The sequence below is a fragment of the Clarias gariepinus genome, chromosome 10, assembly GCF_024256425.1.
Source record: "Clarias gariepinus isolate MV-2021 ecotype Netherlands chromosome 10, CGAR_prim_01v2, whole genome shotgun sequence".
NCBI classification, from domain to species: Eukaryota; Metazoa; Chordata; class Actinopteri; order Siluriformes; family Clariidae; genus Clarias; species Clarias gariepinus.
The window spans coordinates 23,756,443-23,779,076 of NC_071109.1; the positions used below are offsets into that span (position 1 = coordinate 23,756,443).

The 22,634-nt window shown below is 40.5% G+C and overlaps 1 protein-coding gene across 5 annotated transcripts in view; it reads right to left on the reverse strand.

Annotated features, from left to right (window-relative positions):
• ahnak (AHNAK nucleoprotein) overlaps positions 1–22,634 on the reverse strand; it is a 36,578-nt gene continuing 13,944 nt past the window's right edge. For 2 of the 5 annotated variants that reach the window (XM_053505256.1, XM_053505254.1), the window contains exon 6: positions 1–22,369. In XM_053505256.1, the coding sequence (XP_053361231.1) occupies positions 908–22,369 (21,462 nt within the window). In that variant the 3' untranslated portion in view covers positions 1–907. The remainder of the gene's footprint in view (positions 22,370–22,634) is intronic. The other 3 variants (XM_053505257.1, XM_053505258.1, XM_053505259.1) reach the window with 3 other exon arrangements.

A 22,634-nucleotide genomic window follows, 5' to 3' on the forward strand; every position in this document is an offset into this window, starting at 1 on the left:
TTCACACTGATAACTCAACACTTTATTTGGTTTTGCAGATGAAAGTAAATAAAAATACACAAATCCCAGCACAGCCATCCACTGGGTGAGTCACATGAGACAGAGAGAGAGAAAGGGAAAGAGAGAGAGAGCAATCTCAACATGTTCATTTAAATGGCTGATCTGTCACTAATTTGTTGATTTGTGCAACTTCATGGTCTCATCAAATATAAATTCTTTTGCATAGATGAGATAATGACGTATGCACTTTATGTAGAGCTAAAAATATAATTCCCAATGTATTAATGTATATCAGCAGGTTATTTACATTTTTACAGGTGTAAAATATAAAGTGTCATGTGAAAGAACTGTCATGTCTCATTTTAGGAATTATACAAAATGATAAAATCTCACATTAAATGTTCTGGTTTGTTTGGTTTGATGAAACTGTATATGAAAGTCACTCAACCTTTAACAGTGAAATAACAATAAAGATATTATTTTTGACAGATTTGTGCTAAACCATTTCCCCTAAAGTTTAACAAATACAAAAATAGAATTATCATATCACAAAAAGGTGTTAAAAAGAGATGCAAATATTCCATTTCAAAATTGCTGTGGTAGTGGATAGAAAATGTGGTGGTAGACTATTTTTTCTATTTACAAATGATAATGAAAATTACAATACACAGTTCTCTTATTTACAGTTAAAAGACATGGCATGTACCCCAGCAAAATGAAAGAAGTTATGTGGAATGCTAAACGCAAATTGGAGAAAATGTATACAATTATGACAGTGCTTAGTTAGATAATTCTTATAAAGTAGCTGTCTAGTACAAAGCATTGGAGTGTATGTCAACTCATATAAAAATCATATAACACATATGAAGGGCTAAACCTTAGTGCCTTCTAATCATATTTCAACATATTATTTCTTTGGTGAAACAGCTATTTCAAGCCTTGGTAAGCGAAACCCACCCTTTGAAACACTATCAGTGCTAGATGATGATGACACCCTAGACTTCCTGGTAGGGGAACCCACTTCTTCAGCTCCTTCAATCCTTGCTTCATCTTCTCCAAGCGTCACTTCATATGAACCCTTGGATTTTGAGCCAAATCCACCAAACGTGCCAAATTTCAGCATTCCTTTTTTGGCTTTCATTTTAGTCCCTCCAGCCTCCATTAAAATGTTACCACCTTCTGTCTGCAAATGCCCTTCAACAGCAGTGGCAGAAGCAAGCTCTCCTTCATCACTGATTGATGAAGAACGATGCCTTGATTTCTTGTAAAGATCAAGTGAAGCAGATTTACTCTTAGGTGAAATTTTTAAACCAGAACTCCCCTCTACCATCTTTCTACCTGAAAGCTCCCCAGAACTTGCACTTAGTTCTTTAGATTCTTTGACACTTTCCTCAATTGTACTTGTACATTCAGGTGCTTGAAAGGTAAGATCACCTGCACTTCCACCCTTAGCTTTAGACTTGCCAAAGAATCGTGGCTTTTTGACTTTGGCTTTCCCACCACTGCTTTTTAAATCTGGACATTGCATCTCCAAACTTGAACTAACATTACTAGCAGTTAATTCTCCTGAACCTACATCCACACCCATCTCCCTTCCCTCTACCTGAGGCAAAGCTATTCCAAATTTTGGCACTTTAATCTTTGGAACAGTTACATTGCCCTCAGTACACTCTATTGCACTTGACATGGCAACATCTGTATGCATGCCTATTTCTCCAGTTGTTTCATGTGAAGAACTGACATGGGGTACTTTAATTGTTGTAGTTGGCATATTCAGCTCTACACCCTGAAATGCTTTTGTGTCTGTGTGCCCCTTAACTTGACCTTCAAACGTCCCTTTTATCTCAGGTTCTGTCATTCTGCCCTTAACTTTTATGCCATGCCCTTCTACACTAGCATCTGAAGCAGTGAGGTTCATACTCATTTCAGGTGATTTTATCTTCGGAACACTGATGTCAACATCAGCAGATTTGACCTTAGATCCTGAGATTAACTTTGGCATTTTTATTTTGGTTTTTTTAGCTTTGATATCTGGGCCTTCCAAGCTCACAACTGGTGACTGAATATCCACACCTGGCACATCTGCCTTAAGTGTTCCAGATGTTGAACCACTGCCCTTACCCTTTGGGGATTTGATGTCAAATTCTACATCAGGAAAATGTAATTTTCCAAAAAATGGCTTCTTAACCTTAGGTCCTTTGATACGCAAGTCAGATGAGTCTGCTGATAGTTCAACATTGCCAATTTTAGGATCAGCATTAGTGTCAGTTTTCATTTTTCCTTTCACCTTTGGGATTTTCACTTTACTTTTCTTTCCCTTGATCTCCACATCAGGGCCTTCAAGGCTGGTATGACCCTTGCCAATGTTAGGGTCATTCATATCTATGGCTGGTCCTTTTATATCACCTTCAACTTTTAATTCAGCATCAGCAGTGTCCCACTTCGGTCCCTTAATTCCAAAATGTGGCACTTTGATTTTGGGGATTTTCAAGCCTTCTGATCCATCCAAATTAATGTTAGGCTCTTCAATTTCAACTTTTGGTGCTTTGATGTCACCTTCAATCTTAGAACCAGACAAGCCTATATCCCCCTTAACTTTGGGGCCTTTCAGATTAAAGTCCATATCAGGCATTGAGATGTGTGGTCCTGATATTTTTGGCATTTTGAATCCGGGACCTTTAATTTTGCCTTCTGGTCCTTCAAGCTCAATATCTGGGCTTTTCAAATCAATCTTGGGGCCCTTGACATCGATATCTGGCTTTGGTAGATTCACATCAAATTCAGGGCTCTCAACTTTTGGTCCTTTTCCCCCAAATGTTGGCATTTTGAATTTAGGCATTTTGATGCCTCCTCCTGGACCTTCTACTTCAAAATCTGGACCTTGAATATCTACTTTCGGTGCTTTAATATCACCTTCAATTTTAGGAACAGACACATCCACATCCCCCTTAACTTTGGGGCCTTTAAGATTAAAGTCCACATCAGGCATTGAGATGTGTGGTCCTGATATTTTTGGCATTTTGAATCCGGGACCTTTCATTTTGCCTTCTGGGCCTTCAATATCAATATCTGGGCTTTTCACATCAATTTTAGGGCCTTTGACATCAATATCTGGCTTTGGTAGATTCACATCAATTTCAGGGCCCTCAACGTTTGGTCCTTTGCCCCCAAATGTTGGCATTTTGAATTTAGGCATTTTGATGCCTCCTCCTGTGCCTCCAATTTCATAATCTGGACCTTGAATATCTACTTTCGGTGCTTCAATATCACCTTCAATTTTGGGAACAGACACATCCACATCACCCTTAACTTTGGGGCCTTTAAGATTAAAGTCCACATCAGGCATTGAGATGTGTGGTCCTGATATTTTTGGCATTTTAAATCCGGGACCTTTAATTTTGCCTTCTGGTCCTTCATAATCAATATCAATATCTGGGCTTTTGACATCAATCTTAGGGCCTTTGACATCAATATCTGGCTTGTGTAGATTCACATCAATTTCAGGGCCCTCCACTTTTGGTCCTTTGCCCCCAAAGGTTGGCATTTTGAATTTAGGCATTTTGATGCCTCCTCCTGTGCCTCCAATTTCATAATCTGGACCTTGAATATCTACTTTTGGTGCTTTAATATCACCTTCAATTTTGGGAACAGACACATCCATATCCCCCTTAACTTTGGGGCCTTTAAGATTAAAGTCGACATCAGGCATTGAGATGTGTGGTCCTGATATTTTTGGCATTTTGAATCCGGGACCTTTCATCTTGCCTTCTGGTCCTTCAATATCAATATCTGGGCTTTTCACATCAATCTTAGGGCCTTTGACATCAATATCTGGCTTTGGTAGATTCACATCAATTTCAGGGCCCTCAACTTTTGGTCCTTTGCCCCCAAATGTTGGCATTTTGAATTTAGGCATTTTGATGCCTCCTCCTGTGCCTCCAATTTCAAAATCTGGACCTTGAATATCTACTTTCGGTGCTTTAATATCACCTTCAATTTTGGGAACAGACACATCCACATCACCCTTAACTTTGGGGCCTTTAAGATTAAAGTCCACATCAGGCATTGAGATGTGTGGTCCTGATATTTTTGGCATTTTAAATCCGGGACCTTTAATTTTGCCTTCTGGTCCTTCATAATCAATATCAATATCTGGGCTTTTCACATCAATCTTAGGGCCTTTGACATCAATATCTGGCTTTGATAGATTTACATCAATTTCAGGGCCTTCAACTTTTGGTCCTTTGCCCCCAAATGTTGGCATTTTGAATTTAGGCATTTTGATTCCTCCTCCTCCTGTGCTTCCAATTTCAAAATCTGGACTTTGAAAATCTACTTTCGGTGCTTTAATATCACCTTCGATTTTGGGAACAGACACATCCACATCACCCTTAACTTTGGGGCCTTTAAGATTAAAGTCCACATCAGGCATTGAGATGTGTGGTCCTGAAATTTTTGGCATTTTGAATCCGGGACCTTTAATTTTGCCTTCTGGTCCTTCAATATCAATATCTGGGCTTTTCACATCAATCTTAGGGCCTTTGACATCAATATCTGGCTTTGTTAGATTCACATCAATTTCAGGGCCTTCAACTTTTGGTCCTTTGCCCCCAAATGTTGGCATTTTGAATTTAGGCATTTTGATGCCTCCTCCTCCTCCTGTGCTTCCAATTTCAAAATCTGGACCTTGTATATCTACTTTCGGTGCTTTAATATCACCTTCAATTTTGGGAACAGACACATCCACATCACCCTTAACTTTGGGGCCTTTAAGATTAAAGTCAACATCAGGCATTGAAATGTGCGGTCCTGATATTTTTGGCATTTTGAATCCGGGACCTTTCATTTTGCCTTCTGGTCCTTCAATATCAATGTCAATATCTGGGCTTTTTACATCAATCTTAGGGCCTTTGACATCGATATCTGCCTTTGGTAGATTCACATCAAAGTCAGGGCCCTCAACTTTTGGTCCTTTGCCCCCAAATGTTGGCATTTTGAATTTAGGCATTTTGATGCCTCCTCCTCCTGTGCTTCCAATTTCAAAATCTGGACCTTGTATATCTACTTTCGGTGCTTTAATATCACCTTCAATTTTGGGAACAGACACATCCACATCCCCCTTAACTTTGGGGCCTTTAAGATTAAAGTCAACATCAGGCATTGAAATGTGCGGTCCTGATATTTTTGGCATTTTGAATCCGGGACCTTTCATTTTACCTTCTGGTCCTTCAATATCAATATCAATATCTGGGCTTTTTACATCAATCTTAGGGCCTTTGACATCAATATTTGCCTTTGGTAGATTCACATCAAAGTCAGGGCCCTCAACTTTTGGTCCTTTGCCCCCAAATGTTGGCATTTTGAATTTAGGCATTTTGATGCCTCCTCCTCCTGTGCTTCCAATTTCAAAATCTTGACCTTGAATATCTACTTTCGGTGCTTTAATATCTCCTTCAATTTTGGGAACAGACACGTCCACATCACCCTTAACTTTGGGGCCTTTAAGATTAAAGTCCACATCAGGCATTGAGATGTGTGGTCCTGATATTTTTGGCATTTTGAATCCGGGACCTTTCATTTTGCCTTCTGGTCCTTCAATTTCAATATCTGGGCTTTTCACATCAATCTTAGGGCCTTTGACATCAATATCTGCCTTTGGTAGATTCACATCAATTTCAGGGCCCTCAACTTTTGGCCCTTTGCCCCCAAATGTTGGCATTTTAAATTTAGGCATTTTGATGCCTCCTCCTCCTGTGCTTCCAATTTCAAAATCTGGACCTTGAATATCTACTTTCGGTGCTTTAATATTACCCTCAATTTTGGGAACAGACACGTCCACATCACCCTTAACTTTGGGGCCTTTAAGATTAAAGTCCATATCAGGCATTGAAATGTGCGGTCCTGATATTTTTGGCATTTTGAATCCGGGACCTTTCACTTTGCCTTCTGGTCCTTCAATATCAATATCAATATCTGGGCTTTTTACATCAATCTTAGGGCCTTTGACATCAATATCTGGCTTTGATAGATTCACATCAATTTCAGGGCCCTCAACTTTTGGTCCTTTGCCCCCAAATGTTGGCATTTTGAATTTAGGCATTTTGATGCCTCCTCCTCCTGTGCCTCCAATTTCAAAATCTGGACCTTGAATATCTACTTTCGGTGCTTTAATATCACCTTCAATTTTAGGAACAGACACATCCACATCCCCCTTAACTTTGGGGCCTTTAAGATTAAAGTCAACATCAGGCATTGAAATGTGCGGTCCTGATATTTTTGGCATTTTGAATCCGGGACCTTTGATTTTGCCTTGTGGTCCTTCAATATCAATATCAATATCTGGGTTTTTTACATCAATCTTAGGGCCTTTCACATCAATATCTGCCTTTGGTAGATTCACATCAAAGTCAGGGCCCTCAACTTTTGGTCCTTTTCCCCCAAATGTTGGCATTTTGAATTTAGGCATTTTGATGCCTCCTCCTCCTGTGCTTCCAATTTCAAAATCTGGACCTTGAATATCTACTTTCGGTGCTTTAATATCACCCTCAATTTTGGGAACAGACACGTCCACATCCCCCTTAACTTTCGGGCCTTTAAGATTGAAGTCAACATCAGGCATTGAGATGTGTGGTCCTGATATTTTTGGCATTTTGAATCCGGGACCTTTCATTTTGCCTTCTGGTCCTTCAATATCAATATCTGGGCTTTTCACATCAATTTTAGGGCCTTTGACATCAATATCTGGCTTTGGTAGATTCACATCGATTTCAGGGCCCTCAATTTTTGGTCCTTTGCCCCCAAATGTTGGCATTTTGAATTTGGGCATTTTGATGCCTCCTCCTCCTGTGCTTCCAATTTCAAAATCTGGACCTTGAATATCTACTTTCGGTGCTTTAATATCACCCTCAATTTTGGGAACAGACACGTCCACATCACCCTTAACTTTGGGGCCTTTAAGATTAAAGTCCATATCAGGCATTGAAATGTGCGGTCCTGATATTTTTGGCATTTTGAATCCGGGACCTTTCACTTTGCCTTCTGGTCCTTCAATATCAATATCAATATCTGGGCTTTTCACATCAATCTTAGGGCCTTTGACATCAATATCTGGCTTTGATAGATTCACATCAATTTCGGGACCCTCAACTTTTGGTCCTTTGCCCCCAAATGTTGGCATTTTGAATTTAGGCATTTTGATGCCTCCTCCTCCTGTGCTTCCAATTTCAAAATCTGGACCTTGAATATCTACTTTCGGTGCTTTAATATCACCTTCAATTTTGGGAACAGACACGTCCACATCCCCCTTAACTTTGGGGCCTTTAAGATTAAAGTCAACATCAGGCATTGAGATGTGTGGTCCTGATATTTTTGGCATTTTGAATCCGGGACCTTTCATTTTGCCTTCTGGTCCCTCAATATCAATATCTGGGCTTTTCACATCAATCTTAGGGCCTTTGACATCAATATCTGCCTTTGGTAGATTCACATCAATTTCAGGGCCCTCAACTTTTGGTCCTTTTCCCCCAAATGTTGGCATTTTAAATTTAGGCATTTTGATGCCTCCTCCTCCTGTGCTTCCAATTTCAAAATCTGGACCTTGTATATCTACTTTCGGTGCTTTAATATCACCTTCAATTTTGGGAACAGACACATCCACATCACCCTTAACTTTGGGGCCTTTAAGATTAAAGTCAACATCAGGCATTGAAATGTGCGGTCCTGATATTTTTGGCATTTTGAATCCGGGACCTTTCATTTTGCCGTCTGGTCCTTCAATATCAATATCAATATCTGGGCTTTTCACATCAATCTTAGGGCCTTTCACATTAATATCTGGCTTTGGTAGATTCACATCAAAGTCAGGGCCCTCAACTTTTGGTCCTTTGACCCCAAATGTTGGCATTTTGAATTTAGGCATTTTGATGCCTCCTCCTGTGCCTCCAATTTCAAAATCTGGACCTTGAATATCTACTTTCGGTGCTTTAATATCACCTTCAATTTTGGGAACAGACACATCCACATCCCCCTTAGCTTTGGGGCCTTTAAGATTAAAGTCAACATCAGGCATTGAGATGTGTGGTCCTGATATTTTTGGCATTTTGAATCCGGGACCTTTCATTTTGCCTTCTGGTCCTTCAATCTCAATATCTGGGCTTTTCACATCAATCTTAGGGCCTCTGACATCAATATCTGGCTTTGGTAGATTCACATCAAATTCAGGGCCCTCAACTTTTGGTCCTTTGCCCCCAAATGTTGGCATTTTGAATTTAGGCATTTTGATGCCTCCTCCTGTGCCTCCAATTTCAAAATCTGGACCTTGAAGATCTACTTTCGGTGCTTTAATATCACCTTCAATTTTGGGAACAGACACATCCACATCCCCCTTTATTTTGGGGCCTTTAAGATTAAAGTCAACATCAGGCATTGAAATGTGTGGTCCTGATATTTTTGGCATTTTGAATCCAGGTCCTTTCATTTTGCCTTCTGGTCCTTCAATCTCGATGTCTGGGCTTTTTACATCAATCTTAGGGCCTTTGACATCAATATCTGGCTTCGATAGATTCACATCTATTTCGGGACCCTCAACTTTTGGTCCTTTGCCCCCAAATGTTGGCATTTTGAATTTAGGCATTTTGAGGCCTCCTCCTGTGCCCCCAATTTCAAAATCTGGACCTTGAATATCTACTTTCGGTGCTTTAATATCACCTTCAATTTTGGGAATAGACACATCCATATCCCCCTTAACTTTGGGGCCTTTAAGATTAAAGTCAACATCAGGCATTGAGATGTGTGGTCCTGATATTTTTGGCATTTTGAATCCGGGACCTTTCATTTTGCCTTCTGGTCCTTCAATATCAATATCTGGGCTTTTCACATCAATCTTAGGGCCTTTGACATCGATATCTGGCTTTGGTAGATTCACATCAATTTCAGGGCCTTCAACTTTTGGTCCTTTGCCCCCAAATGTTGGCATTTTGAATTTGGGCATTTTGATGCCTCCTCCTCCTGTGCTTCCAATTTCAAAATCTGGACCTTGAATATCTACTTTCGGTGCTTTAATATCACCCTCAATTTTGGGAACAGACACGTCCACATCACCCTTAACTTTGGGGCCTTTAAGATTAAAGTCCACATCAGGCATTGAAATGTGTGGTCCTGATATTTTTGGCATTTTGAATCCGGGACCTTTCATTTTGCCTTCTGGTCCTTCAATCTCAATATCTGGGCTTTTCACATCAATCTTAGGGCCTTTGACATCAATATCTGGCTTTGGTAGATTTACATCAATTTCAGGGCCCTCAACTTTTGGTCCTTTGCCCCCAAATGTTGGCATTTTGAATTTAGGCATTTTGATGCCTCCTCCTCCTGTGCTTTCAATTTCAAAATCTGGACCTTGAATATCTACTTTCGGTGCTTTAATATCGCCTTCAATTTTGGGAACAGACACATCCATATCACCCTTAACTTTGGGGCCTTTAAGATTAAAGTCAACATCAGGCATTGAAATGTGCGGTCCTGATATTTTTGGCATTTTGAATCCGGGACCTTTGATTTTGCCTTCTGGTCCTTCAATCTCAATATCTGGGCTTTTCACATCAATTTTAGGGCCTTTGACATCAATATCTGCCTTAGGTAAACTTACATCAATTTCAGGGCCCTCAACTTTTGGTCCTTTGCCCCCAAATGTTGGCATTTTGAATTTAGGCATTTTGAGGCCTCCTCCTCCTGTGCTTCCAATTTCAAAATCTGGACCTTGAATATCAACTTTCGGTGCTTTAATATCACCCTCAATTTTGGGAACAGACACATCCACATCCCCTTTAACTTTCGGGCCTTTAAGATTAAAGTCCACATCAGGCATTGAGATGTGTGGTCCTGATATTTTTGGCATTTTGAATCCGGGACCTTTTATTTTGCCCTCTGGTCCTTCAATATCAATCTCTGGGCTTTTCACATCAATCTTAGGGCCTTTGACATCAATATCTGGCTTTGATAGGTTCACATCAATTTCAGGGCCCTCAACCTTTGGTCCTTTACCCCCAAATGTTGGCATTTTGAATTTAGGCATTTTGATTCCTCCTCCTGGACCTTCTACTTCAAAATCTGGACCTTGAATATCTACTTTCGGTGCTTTAATATCACCTTCAATTTTGGGAACAGACACATCCACATCACCCTTAGCTTTAGGGCCTTTAAGATTAAAGTCAACATCAGGCATTGAGATGTGCGGTCCTGATATTTTTGGCATTTTGAATCCGGGACCTTTCATTTTGCCTTCTGGTCCTTCAATTTCAATATCTGCCTTTGGTAGATTCACATCAAAGTCAGGGCCCTCAACTTTTGGTCCTTTGCCCCCAAATGTTGGCATTTTGAATTTAGGCATTTTGATGCCTCCTCCTCCTGTGCTTCCAATTTCAAAATCTGGACCTTGAATATCAACTTTCGGTGCTTTAATATCACCCTCAATTTTGGGAACAGACACATCCACATCCCCTTTAACTTTCGGGCCTTTAAGATTAAAGTCCACATCAGGCATTGAGATGTGTGGTCCTGATATTTTTGGCATTTTGAATCCGGGACCTTTTATTTTGCCCTCTGGTCCTTCAATATCTATCTCTGGGCTTTTTACATCAATCTTAGGGCCTTTGACATCAATATCTGGCTTTGATAGGTTCACATCAATTTCAGGGCCTTCAACCTTTGGTCCTTTACCCCCAAATGTTGGCATTTTGAATTTAGGCATTTTGATTCCTCCTCCTGGACCTTCTACTTCAAAATCTGGTCCTTGAAGATCTACTTTCGGTGCTTTAATATCACCTTCAATTTTGGGAACAGACACATCCACATCACCCTTAGCTTTGGGGCCTTTAAGATTAAAGTCAACATCAGGCATTGAGATGTGCGGTCCTGATATTTTTGGCATTTTGAATCCGGGACCTTTCATTTTGCCTTCTGGTCCTTCAATCTCAATATCTGCCTTTGGTAGATTCACATCAAAGTCAGGGCCCTCAACTTTTGGTCCTTTGCCCCCAAATGTTGGCATTTTGAATTTAGGCATTTTGATGCCTCCTCCTCCTGTGCTTCCAATTTCAAAATCTGGACCTTGAATATCAACTTTCGGTGCTTTAATATCACCCTCAATTTTGGGAACAGACACATCCACATCCCCTTTAACTTTCGGGCCTTTAAGATTAAAGTCCACATCAGGCATTGAGATGTGTGGTCCTGATATTTTTGGCATTTTGAATCCGGGACCTTTTATTTTGCCCTCTGGTCCTTCAATATCAATCTCTGGGCTTTTCACATCAATCTTAGGGCCTTTGACATCAATATCTGGCTTTGATAGGTTCACATCAATTTCAGGGCCCTCAACCTTTGGTCCTTTACCCCCAAATGTTGGCATTTTGAATTTAGGCATTTTGATTCCTCCTCCTGGACCTTCTACTTCAAAATCTGGACCTTGAATATCTACTTTCGGTGCTTTAATATCACCTTCAATTTTGGGAACAGACACATCCACATCACCCTTAGCTTTGGGGCCTTTAAGATTAAAGTCAACATCAGGCATTGAGATGTGCGGCCCTGATATTTTTGGCATTTTGAATCCGGGACCTTTCATTTTGCCTTCTGGTCCTTCAATATCAATATCAATATCTGGGCTTTTCACATCAATCTTAGGGCCTTTGACATCAATATCTGGCTTTGATAGGTTCACATCAATTTCAGGGCCCTCAACCTTTGGTCCTTTACCCCCAAATGTTGGCATTTTGAATTTAGGCATTTTGATTCCTCCTCCTGGACCTTCTACTTCAAAATCTGGACCTTGAATATCTACTTTCGGTGCTTTAATATCACCTTCAATTTTGGGAACAGACACATCCACATCACCCTTAGCTTTGGGGCCTTTAAGATTAAAGTCAACATCAGGCATTGAGATGTGCGGTCCTGATATTTTTGGCATTTTGAATCCAGGACCTTTCATTTTGCCTTCTGGTCCTTCAATCTCAATATCTGCCTTTGGTAGATTCACATCAAAGTCAGGGCCCTCAACTTTTGGTCCTTTGCCCCCAAATGTTGGCATTTTGAATTTAGGCATTTTGATGCCTCCTCCTCCTGTGCTTCCAATTTCAAAATCTGGACCTTGAATATCAACTTTCGGTGCTTTAATATCACCCTCAATTTTGGGAACAGACACATCCACATCCCCTTTAACTTTCGGGCCTTTAAGATTAAAGTCCACATCAGGCATTGAGATGTGTGGTCCTGATATTTTTGGCATTTTGAATCCGGGACCTTTTATTTTGCCCTCTGGTCCTTCAATATCAATCTCTGGGCTTTTCACATCAATCTTAGGGCCTTTGACATTAATATCTGGCTTTGATAGGTTCACATCAATTTCAGGGCCCTCAACCTTTGGTCCTTTACCCCCAAATGTTGGCATTTTGAATTTAGGCATTTTGATTCCTCCTCCTGGACCTTCTACTTCAAAATCTGGACCTTGAATATCTACTTTCGGTGCTTTAATATCACCTTCAATTTTGGGAACAGACACATCCACATCACCCTTAGCTTTGGGGCCTTTAAGATTAAAGTCAACATCAGGCATTGAGATGTGCGGCCCTGATATTTTTGGCATTTTGAATCCGGGACCTTTCATTTTGCCTTCTGGTCCTTCAATATCAATATCAATATCTGGGCTTTTCACATCAATCTTAGGGCCTTTGACATCAATATCTGGCTTTGATAGGTTCACATCAATTTCAGGGCCCTCAACCTTTGGTCCTTTACCCCCAAATGTTGGCATTTTGAATTTAGGCATTTTGATTCCTCCTCCTGGACCTTCTACTTCAAAATCTGGACCTTGAATATCTACTTTCGGTGCTTTAATATCACCTTCAATTTTGGGAACAGACACATCCACATCACCCTTAGCTTTGGGGCCTTTAAGATTAAAGTCAACATCAGGCATTGAGATGTGCGGCCCTGATATTTTTGGCATTTTGAATCCGGGACCTTTCATTTTGCCTTCTGGTCCTTCAATCTCAAAATCTGCCTTTGGTAGATTCACATCAAAGTCAGGGCCCTCAACTTTTGGTCCTTTGCCCCCAAATGTTGGCATTTTGAATTTAGGCATTTTGATGCCTCCTCCTCCTGTGCTTCCAATTTCAAAATCTGGACCTTGAATATCAACTTTCGGTGCTTTAATATCACCCTCAATTTTGGGAACAGACACATCCACATCCCCTTTAACTTTCGGGCCTTTAAGATTAAAGTCCACATCAGGCATTGAGATGTGTGGTCCTGATATTTTTGGCATTTTGAATCCGGGACCTTTTATTTTGCCCTCTGGTCCTTCAATATCAATCTCTGGGCTTTTCACATCAATCTTAGGGCCTTTGACATTAATATCTGGCTTTGATAGGTTCACATCAATTTCAGGGCCCTCAACCTTTGGTCCTTTACCCCCAAATGTTGGCATTTTGAATTTAGGCATTTTGATTCCTCCTCCTGGACCTTCTACTTCAAAATCTGGACCTTGAATATCTACTTTCGGTGCTTTAATATCACCTTCAATTTTGGGAACAGACACATCCACATCACCCTTAGCTTTGGGGCCTTTAAGATTAAAGTCAACATCAGGCATTGAGATGTGTGGCCCTGATATTTTTGGCATTTTAAATCCGGGACCTTTCATTTTGCCTTCTGGTCCTTCAATATCAATATCTGGGCTTTTCACATCAATCTTAGGGCCTTTGACATCAATATCTGGCTTTGATAGGTTTACATCAATTTCAGGGCCTTCAACCTTTGGTCCTTTGCCCCCAAATGTTGGCATTTTGAATTTAGGCATTTTGATGCCTCCTCCTCCTGTGCTTCCAATTTCAAAATCTGGACCTTGAAGATCTACTTTCGGTGCTTTGATATCACCTTCAATTTTGGGAACAGACACATCCACATCACCCTTAACTTTGGGTCCTTTAAGATTAAAGTCAACATCAGGCATTGAAATGTGTGGTCCTGATATTTTTGGCATTTTGAATCCGGGACCTTTAATTTTGCCTTCTGGTCCTTCAATCTCTAAATCTGGGCTTTTCACATCAATCTTAGGGCCTTTGATATCAATATCTGCCTTTGGTAGATTCACATCAATTTCAGGGCCTTCAACTTTTGGTCCTTTGCCCCCAAATGTTGGCATTTTGAATTTAGGCATTTTGATGCCTCCTCCTGGACCTTCTACTTCAAAATCTGGACCTTGAAGATCTACTTTCGGTGCTTTAATATCACCTTCAATTTTGGGAACAGACACATCCACATCCCCCTTAACTTTCGGGCCTTTAAGATTGAAGTCAACATCAGGCATTGAGATGTGTGGTCCTGATATTTTTGGCATTTTGAATCCGGGACCTTTCATTTTGCCTTCTGGTCCTTCAATTTCAATATCTGGGCTTTTCACATCAATCTTAGGGCCTTTGACATCAATATCTGGCTTTGATAGATTCACATCAAATTCAGGGCCCTCAACTTTTGGTCCTTTGCCCCCAAATGTTGGCATTTTGAATTTAGGCATTTTGATGCCTCCTCCTGTGCCTCCAATTTCAAAATCTGGACCTTGAATATCTACTTTCGGTGCTTTAATATCACCTTCAATTTTGGGAACAGACACATCCACATCCCCCTTAGCTTTGGGGCCTTTAAGATTAAAGTCAACATCAGGCATTGAGATGTGTGGTCCTGATATTTTTGGCATTTTGAATCCGGGACCTTTCATTTTGCCTTCTGGTCCTTCAATCTCAATATCTGGGCTTTTCACATCAATCTTAGGGCCTTTGACATCAATATCTGCCTTTGCTAGATTCACATCAATTTCAGGGCCCTCAACTTTTGGTCCTTTGCCCCCAAATGTTGGCATTTTGAATTTAGGCATTTTTATGCCTCCTCCTGAACCTTCTACTTCAAAATCTGGACCTTCAATATCTACTTTCGGTGCTTTAATATCTCCTTCAATTTTGGGAACAGACACATCCACATCCCCCTTAACTTTCGGGCCTTTAAGGTTGAAGTCAACATCAGGCATTGAGATGTGTGGTCCTGATATTTTTGGCATTTTGAATCCGGGACCTTTCATTTTGCCTTCTGGTCCTTCAATCTCAATATCTGGGCTTTTTACATCAATCTTAGGGCCTTTGACATCAATATCTGCTTTTGGTAGATTCACATCAATTTCAGGGCCCTCAACTTTTGGTCCTTTGCCCCCAAATGTTGGCATTTTGAATTTAGGCATTTTGATGCCTCCTCCTGGACCTTCTACTTCAAAATCTGGACCTTGAATATCTACTTTCGGTGCTTTAATATCACCTTCAATTTTGGGTATAGACACATCCACATCCCCCTTAACTTTCGGGCCTTTAAGATTGAAGTCAACATCAGGCATTGAGATGTGTGGTCCTGATATTTTTGGCATTTTGAATCCGGGACCTTTTATTTTCCCTTCTGGTCCTTCAATCTCAATGTCTGGGCTTTTTACATCAATCTTAGGGCCTTTGACATCAATATCTGCCTTTGGTAGATTCACATCAATTTCAGGGCCCTCAACTTTTGGTCCTTTGCCCCCAAATGTTGGCATTTTGAATTTAGGCATTTTGATGCCTCCTCCTGGACCTTCTACTTCAAAATCTGGACCTTGAATATCTACTTTCGGTGCTTTAATATCACCTTCAATTTTGGGAACAGACACATCCACATCCCCCTTAACTTTGGGGCCTTTAAGATTAAAGTCCACATCAGGCATTGAGATGTGTGGTCCTGATATTTTTGGCATTTTGAATCCGGGACCTTTCATTTTGCCTTCTGGTCCTTCAATCTCAATATCTTGGCTTTTCACATCAATCTTAGGGCCTTTGACATCAATATCTGGCTTTGATAGATTTACATCAATTTCAGGGCCCTCAACTTTTGGACCTTTGCCCCCAAATGTTGGCATTTTGAATTTAGGCATTTTGATGCCTCCTTCTAGACCTTCTACTTCAAAATCTGGACCTTGAATATCTACTTTCGGTGCTTTAATATCTCCTTCAATTTTGGGAACAGACACATCCACATCCCCCTTAACTTTCGGGCCTTTAAGATTAAAGTCCACATCAGGCATTGAGATTTGTGGTCCTGATATTTTTGGCATTTTGAATCCGGGGCCTTTGACTTTGCCTCCTGGTCCTTCAATTTCAATATCTGGGCTTTTCACATCAATTTTAGGGCCTTTGACATCAATATCTGGCTTTGATAGATTCACATCAATTTCAGAACCCTCAACTTTTGGCCCTTTGCCCCCAAATGATGGCATTTTGAATTTGGGCATTTTGATGCCTCCTCCTGTGCCTTCTACTTCAAAATCTGTACCTTCAATGTCTACTTTTGGTGGTTTAATGTCACCTTTAATCTTGGTAACAGATACATCCATGTCTCCTTTTATTTTAGGGCCTTTAAGATTTAAATCCACATCAGGCATTGAGATCTCTGGTCCTGATATTTTTGGCATTTTGAATCCAGGACCTTTTATTTTGCCTTCTGGTCCTTCAAGCTCAAAATCTGTGCTTTGTATATCAATTGTAGGTCCTTCAAAATCAAGATCTGGACCTTTCCCTTCTACTTTCAGTGTTTTAATGTCAGTGTCAATCTTGGGCGCTGAGATACCCTTTAATTTTGGGCCTTTAAGATCAACATCAGGCAAAGTAACACCTGGTCCTGAAACATCCGGCATCGTGATTTTCGGACCTTTGATTTTTCCTTCTGGAACTTCAATGTCAAGTGATGGACTTTTGATATTAACATTTACATCTGATTCATCCATACTTTGCATGTCAGCTTTAGACGACTTAAATCCAAATTTTGGCATTTTGAATTTTGGCATCTTAAATCCACTTTCCGGGCTTTTAGCTTCCACAGTGACATCACCCTTTGGAAGTTTAACATCAACATCTGAGCCTTCTATTTTAGGCCCTTTTAAACCAAATTTTGGCATTTTAAACTTAGACTTCTTGACTGAGGGTCCAGATACATCAATGTCAATTTTGGCCCCTTCTATTTCACATTTAGAACCCTTCACTTTTCCCTCAGGGCCCTCGATGTCAAGTTCTTGGCCCTTGACATCTATAGATGGAACTTTTATATCGAGATCTGGTGTTTTGATGTTTATTGATGGTCCTTTTGTATCAACTTTACCTTTTGGAAGATTCTCATCCATATCAGGCTTTTCAAGTTTTGGACCTTTGCCACCAAATGATGGAATTTGGGGTTTTGAGATTTTAAATCCTCCTTCAAGGCCTTTAATATCAACATCTGGACTTTTGACATCCACTTTGGGTGCTTTGATATCCCCTTCAACTTTTGGAACTGATACGTCAACTTCACCTTTCATCTTAGGGCCTTTAAGGTTGAAATCCACATCAGGCACAGAAATCTCTGGACCAGAAAATGATGGCCCCTTGAAATTTGGACCTTTTACTTTTCCCTCAGATCCCTCAATATCCACTTTGGGTGCCTTGATGTCTATGGATGGTGCTTTAATATCAACCTCCCCTTTGGGTAGATTTAGATCAACATCAGGGCCTTCAACTTTTGGATCCTTAAATCCAAACTTTGGCATTCGGATTTTTGGCATTTTGAATCCTCCTTCAGAGCCTTCAAAATCAGCATCTGGACCTTTAACATCCACTTTGGGTGCTTTGATATCCCCTTCAACTTTTGGAACTGATACATCAACTTCTCCTTTAATCTTAGGGCCTTTAAGGTTAAAATCCACATCTGGTAGAGAAATCTCTGGACCAGAAAATGATGGCCCCTTAAATTTTGGACCTTTTACTTTTCCCTCAGGTCCCTCAATGTTCACACCTGGTGCCTTGATATCTATGGATGGTGCTTTTATATCAACTTCACCTTTGGGAAGACTTACATCTACATCAGATCCTTCAAGTTTTGGACCCTTGCCACCAAATGATGGAATTTTGACTTTGGGCATTTTGAATCCTCCTTCAGGGCCTTTAATATCAACATCTGGACATTTGACATCCACTTTGGGTCCTTTGATATCCCCTTCAACTTTTGGAACTGATACATCAACTTCTCCTTTCATCTTAGGGCCTTTAAGGTTGAAATCCACATCTGGTAGAGAAATCTCTGGACCAGAAAATGATGGCCCTTCGAATTTCGGACCTTTTACTTTTCCCTCAGGTCCCTCGATGTTCACTTCTGGTGCCTTGATATCTATGGATGGTGCTTTTATATCAACTTCACCTTTGGGAAGACTTACATCTACATCAGATCCTTCAAGTTTTAGACCCTTGCCACCAAATGATGGAATTTTGACTTTGGGCATTTTGAATCCTCCTTCAGGGCCTTTAATATCAACACCTGGACTTTTGACATCCACTTTGGGTCCTTTGATATCCCCTTCAACTTTTGGAACTGATACATCAACTTCACCTTTCATCTTAGGGCCTTTAAGGTTAAAATCCACATCCGGTAGAGAAATCTCTGGACCAGAAAATGATGGCCCCTTGAAATTTGGACCTTTTACTTTTCCCTCAGAACCCTCAATATCCACTTTGGGTGCCTTGATGTCTATGGATGGTGCTTTAATATCAACCTCCCCTTTGGGTAGATTTAGATCAACATCAGGCCCTTCAACCTTTGGATCCTTAAATCCAAACTTTGGCATTCTGATTTTTGGCATTTTGAATCCTCCTTCAGAGCCTTCAAAATCAGCATCTGGACCTTTAACATCCACTTTGGGTCCTTTGATATCCCCTTCAACTTTTGGAACTGATACATCAACTTCTCCTTTCATCTTAGGGCCTTTAAGGTTGAAATCCACATCCGGTAGAGAAATCTCTGGACCAGAAAATGATGGCCCCTTGAATTTTGGACCTTTTACTTTTCCCTCAGGTCCCTCAATGTTCACTTCTGGTGCCTTGATATCTATGGATGGTGCTTTTATATCAACTTCACCTTTGGGAAGACTTACATCTACATTAGATCCTTCAAGTTTTGGACCCTTGCCACCAAATGATGGAATTTTGACTTTGGGCATTTTGAATCCTCCTTCAGGGCCTTTAATATCAACATCTGGACATTTGACATCCACTTTGGGTGCTTTGATATCCCCTTCAACTTTTGGAACTGATACATCAACTTCTCCTTTCATCTTAGGGCCTTTAAGGTTGAAATCCACATCCGGTAGAGAAATCTCTGGACCAGAAAATGATGGCCCCTTGAATTTTGGACCTTTTACTTTTCCCTCAGGTCCCTCAATGTTCACTCCTGGTGCCTTGATATCTATGGATGGTGCTTTTATATCTACTTCACCTTTGGGAAGACTTACATCTACATCAGATCCTTCAAGTTTTGGACCCTTGCCACCAAATGATGGAATTTTGACTTTGGGCATTTTGAATCCTCCTTCAGGGCCTTTAATATCAACATCTGGACATTTGACATCCACTTTGGGTCCTTTAATATCCCCTTCAACTTTTGGAACTGATACATCAACTTCTCCTTTCATCTTAGGGCCTTTAAGGTTGAAATCCACATCCGGTAGAGAAATCTCTGGACCAGAAAATGATGGCCCTTCGAATTTTGGACCTTTTACTTTTCCCTCAGGTCCCTCAATGTTCACTTCTGGTGCCTTGATATCTATGGATGGTGCTTTTATATCAACTTCACCTTTGGGAAGACTTACATCTGCATCAGATCCTTCAAGTTTTGGACCCTTGCCACCAAATGATGGAATTTTGACTTTGGGCATTTTGAATCCTCCTTCAGGGCCTTTAATATCAACACCTGGACTTTTGACATCCACTTTGGGTGCTTTGATATCCCCTTCAACTTTTAGAACTGATACATCAACTTCACCTTTAATCTTAGGGTCTTTAAGGTTGAAATCCACATCAGGCACAGAAATATCTGGACCAGAAAATGATGGCCCCTTGAAATTTGGACCTTTTACTTTTCCCTCAGATCCCTCAATATCCACTTTGGGTGCCTTGATGTCTATGGATGGTGCTTTAATATCAACCTCCCCTTTGGGTAGATTTAGATCAACATCAGGCCCTTCAACCTTTGGATCCTTAAATCCAAACTTTGGCATTCGGATTTTTGGCATTTTGAATCCTCCTTCAGAGCCTTCAAAATCAGCATCTGGACCTTTAACATCCACTTTGGGTCCTTTGATATCCCCTTCAACTTTTGGAACTGATACATCAACTTCTCCTTTCATCGTAGGGCCTTTAAGGTTGAAATCCACATCCGGTAGAGAAATCTCTGGACCAGAAAATGATGGCCCCTTGAATTTTGGACCTTTTACTTTTCCCTCAGGTCCCTCAATGTTCACTTCTGGTGCCTTGATATCTATGGATGGTGCTTTTATATCAACTTCACCTTTGGGAAGACTTACATCTACATTAGATCCTTCAAGTTTTGGACCCTTGCCACCAAATGATGGAATTTTGACTTTGGGCATTTTGAATCCTCCTTCAGGGCCTTTAATATCAACATCTGGACATTTGACATCCACTTCGGGTGCTTTGATATCCCCTTCAACTTTTGGAACTGATACATCAACTTCTCCTTTCATCTTAGGGCCTTTAAGGTTGAAATCCACATCCGGTAGAGAAATCTCTGGACCAGAAAATGATGGCCCCTTGAATTTTGGACCTTTTACTTTTCCCTCAGGTCCCTCAATGTTCACTTCTGGTGCCTTGATATCTATGGATGGTGCTTTTATATCAACTTCACCTTTGGGAAGACTTACATTTACATCAGATCCTTCAAGTTTTGGACCCTTGCCACCAAATGATGGAATTTTGACTTTGGGCATTTTGAATCCCCCTTCAGAGCCCTCAAAATCAGCATCTGGACCTTTGACATCCACTTTGGGTGCTTTGATATCCCCTTCAACTGTTGGAACTGATGCATCAACTTCTCCTTTCATCTTAGGGCCTTTAAGGTTGAAATCCACATCTGGTAGAGAAATCTCTGGACCAGAAAATGATGGCCCCTTGAATTTTGGACCTTTTACTTTTCCCTCGGGTCGCTCAATGTTTACTTCTGGTGCCTTGATATCTATGGATGGTGCTTTTATATCAACCTCTCCTTTGGGCAGATTTAGATCAACATCAAGGCCCTCACCCTTTGGTTCCTTAAATCCAAACTTTGGCATTTGGATCTTTGGCATTTTAAATCCTCCTTCAGGGGCCTCAAAATCAACATCTGGACCTTTGACATCCACTTTGGGTGCTTTGATACCCGCTTCAACTTTAGGAACTAAAGCATCAACATCTCCTTTCACCTTCGGGCCCTTAAGGTTGAAATGCCCATCATACATGGATACCTTTGGGCCAGACATCAATGACATTTTGAATTCTGGCGCTTTCTCAGATCCCTCAGTGTCCACTACCAGTGGCTTGATATCTATTGATGGTCCTTTTATAACCCCTTCAGAAGCAGGACCTATAACACCAGAAGCCATAATTTCAATTTTTCCTGCTTCTCTCTTAGCATCAGTTTTGGAGGAACCTTTGTCTTTATCACTATTCTCAACCACTGGACCCTTAACTTCCATTGATGACACTTTTATTTTTGACACCATAACTCCTTTTCCTAATCCCTCAGGATCTATAATATCCAATTTGGATGCTTTGATATCCTTTTCAGTCTCTGTACTGGAAATAGTAACCCCACGCTTTATTTTCAATATTTGATCACTATTGCTTACCTGATCCTTATCTGCCCCTCGTCCCAGTGTAACTGAGAGATCAGAATAACCTGTGGTTGTTTCTGTTGTAAGTGATCCTTTGCCCCTTACACAATTATCATGAATCCATTCAGAAGACCCTTCTCCCACATGTGTTTTAACTGTTGAGAGTCCAGTGTCATATATATTATATCTTAAATCCTTCCCACTCTCCTCTGTTCCTTTTGTTGTAATTGATGTTTTGACATGTGCTGTACTCCATTGCTTCTCAGAAGAGCCCTCTGAATCTTTAAATCTACTTTCTCCAACATCTACACCCTCCTGCCCACTCACCGTGCTTATTATTTTTCCATGAGGCAATTTAATTTGAGCAGAGCTCCCCTCAGAAACATTAAGTTTGAATTCTGGGCTTGAAATATCAATCTCTTGCTGGCTAGGTCCCCCTGGTATGTCCACAGTGTAAGTAGTAATACGGCGGGTAATGGTTGTAATGGTGCTGCCATCACTGCTTGTGCTGCTGTGACGTTCTGTACGTACATCAACTCCCTCTGCAAGTTCCTCAGACTTCAGTCTGGGCTTAATTTTTTTCGTGTAGATTCTCCTGTACTCCTCGTCATCCCCACTCTGTAGGAAAATTAATTCATTTAAATAAAGGCTTAATGTTGTAAAATAACTTATACAGTATACCAATTATTATTATTCACTATTAACTTTACCTGTTGGTTATATAACCAAATATTATATTATGGTTGATCCTTAAATCATTTTGGCAGCCTTGGTTTTAATGAACATGTATAAACCACTTAAACCATTGGCTTGTTATTAAAAAATTTTACCATTATGATAAGTACCTACAATTTATTATTTCATAAATGAAGTAAAATTACAG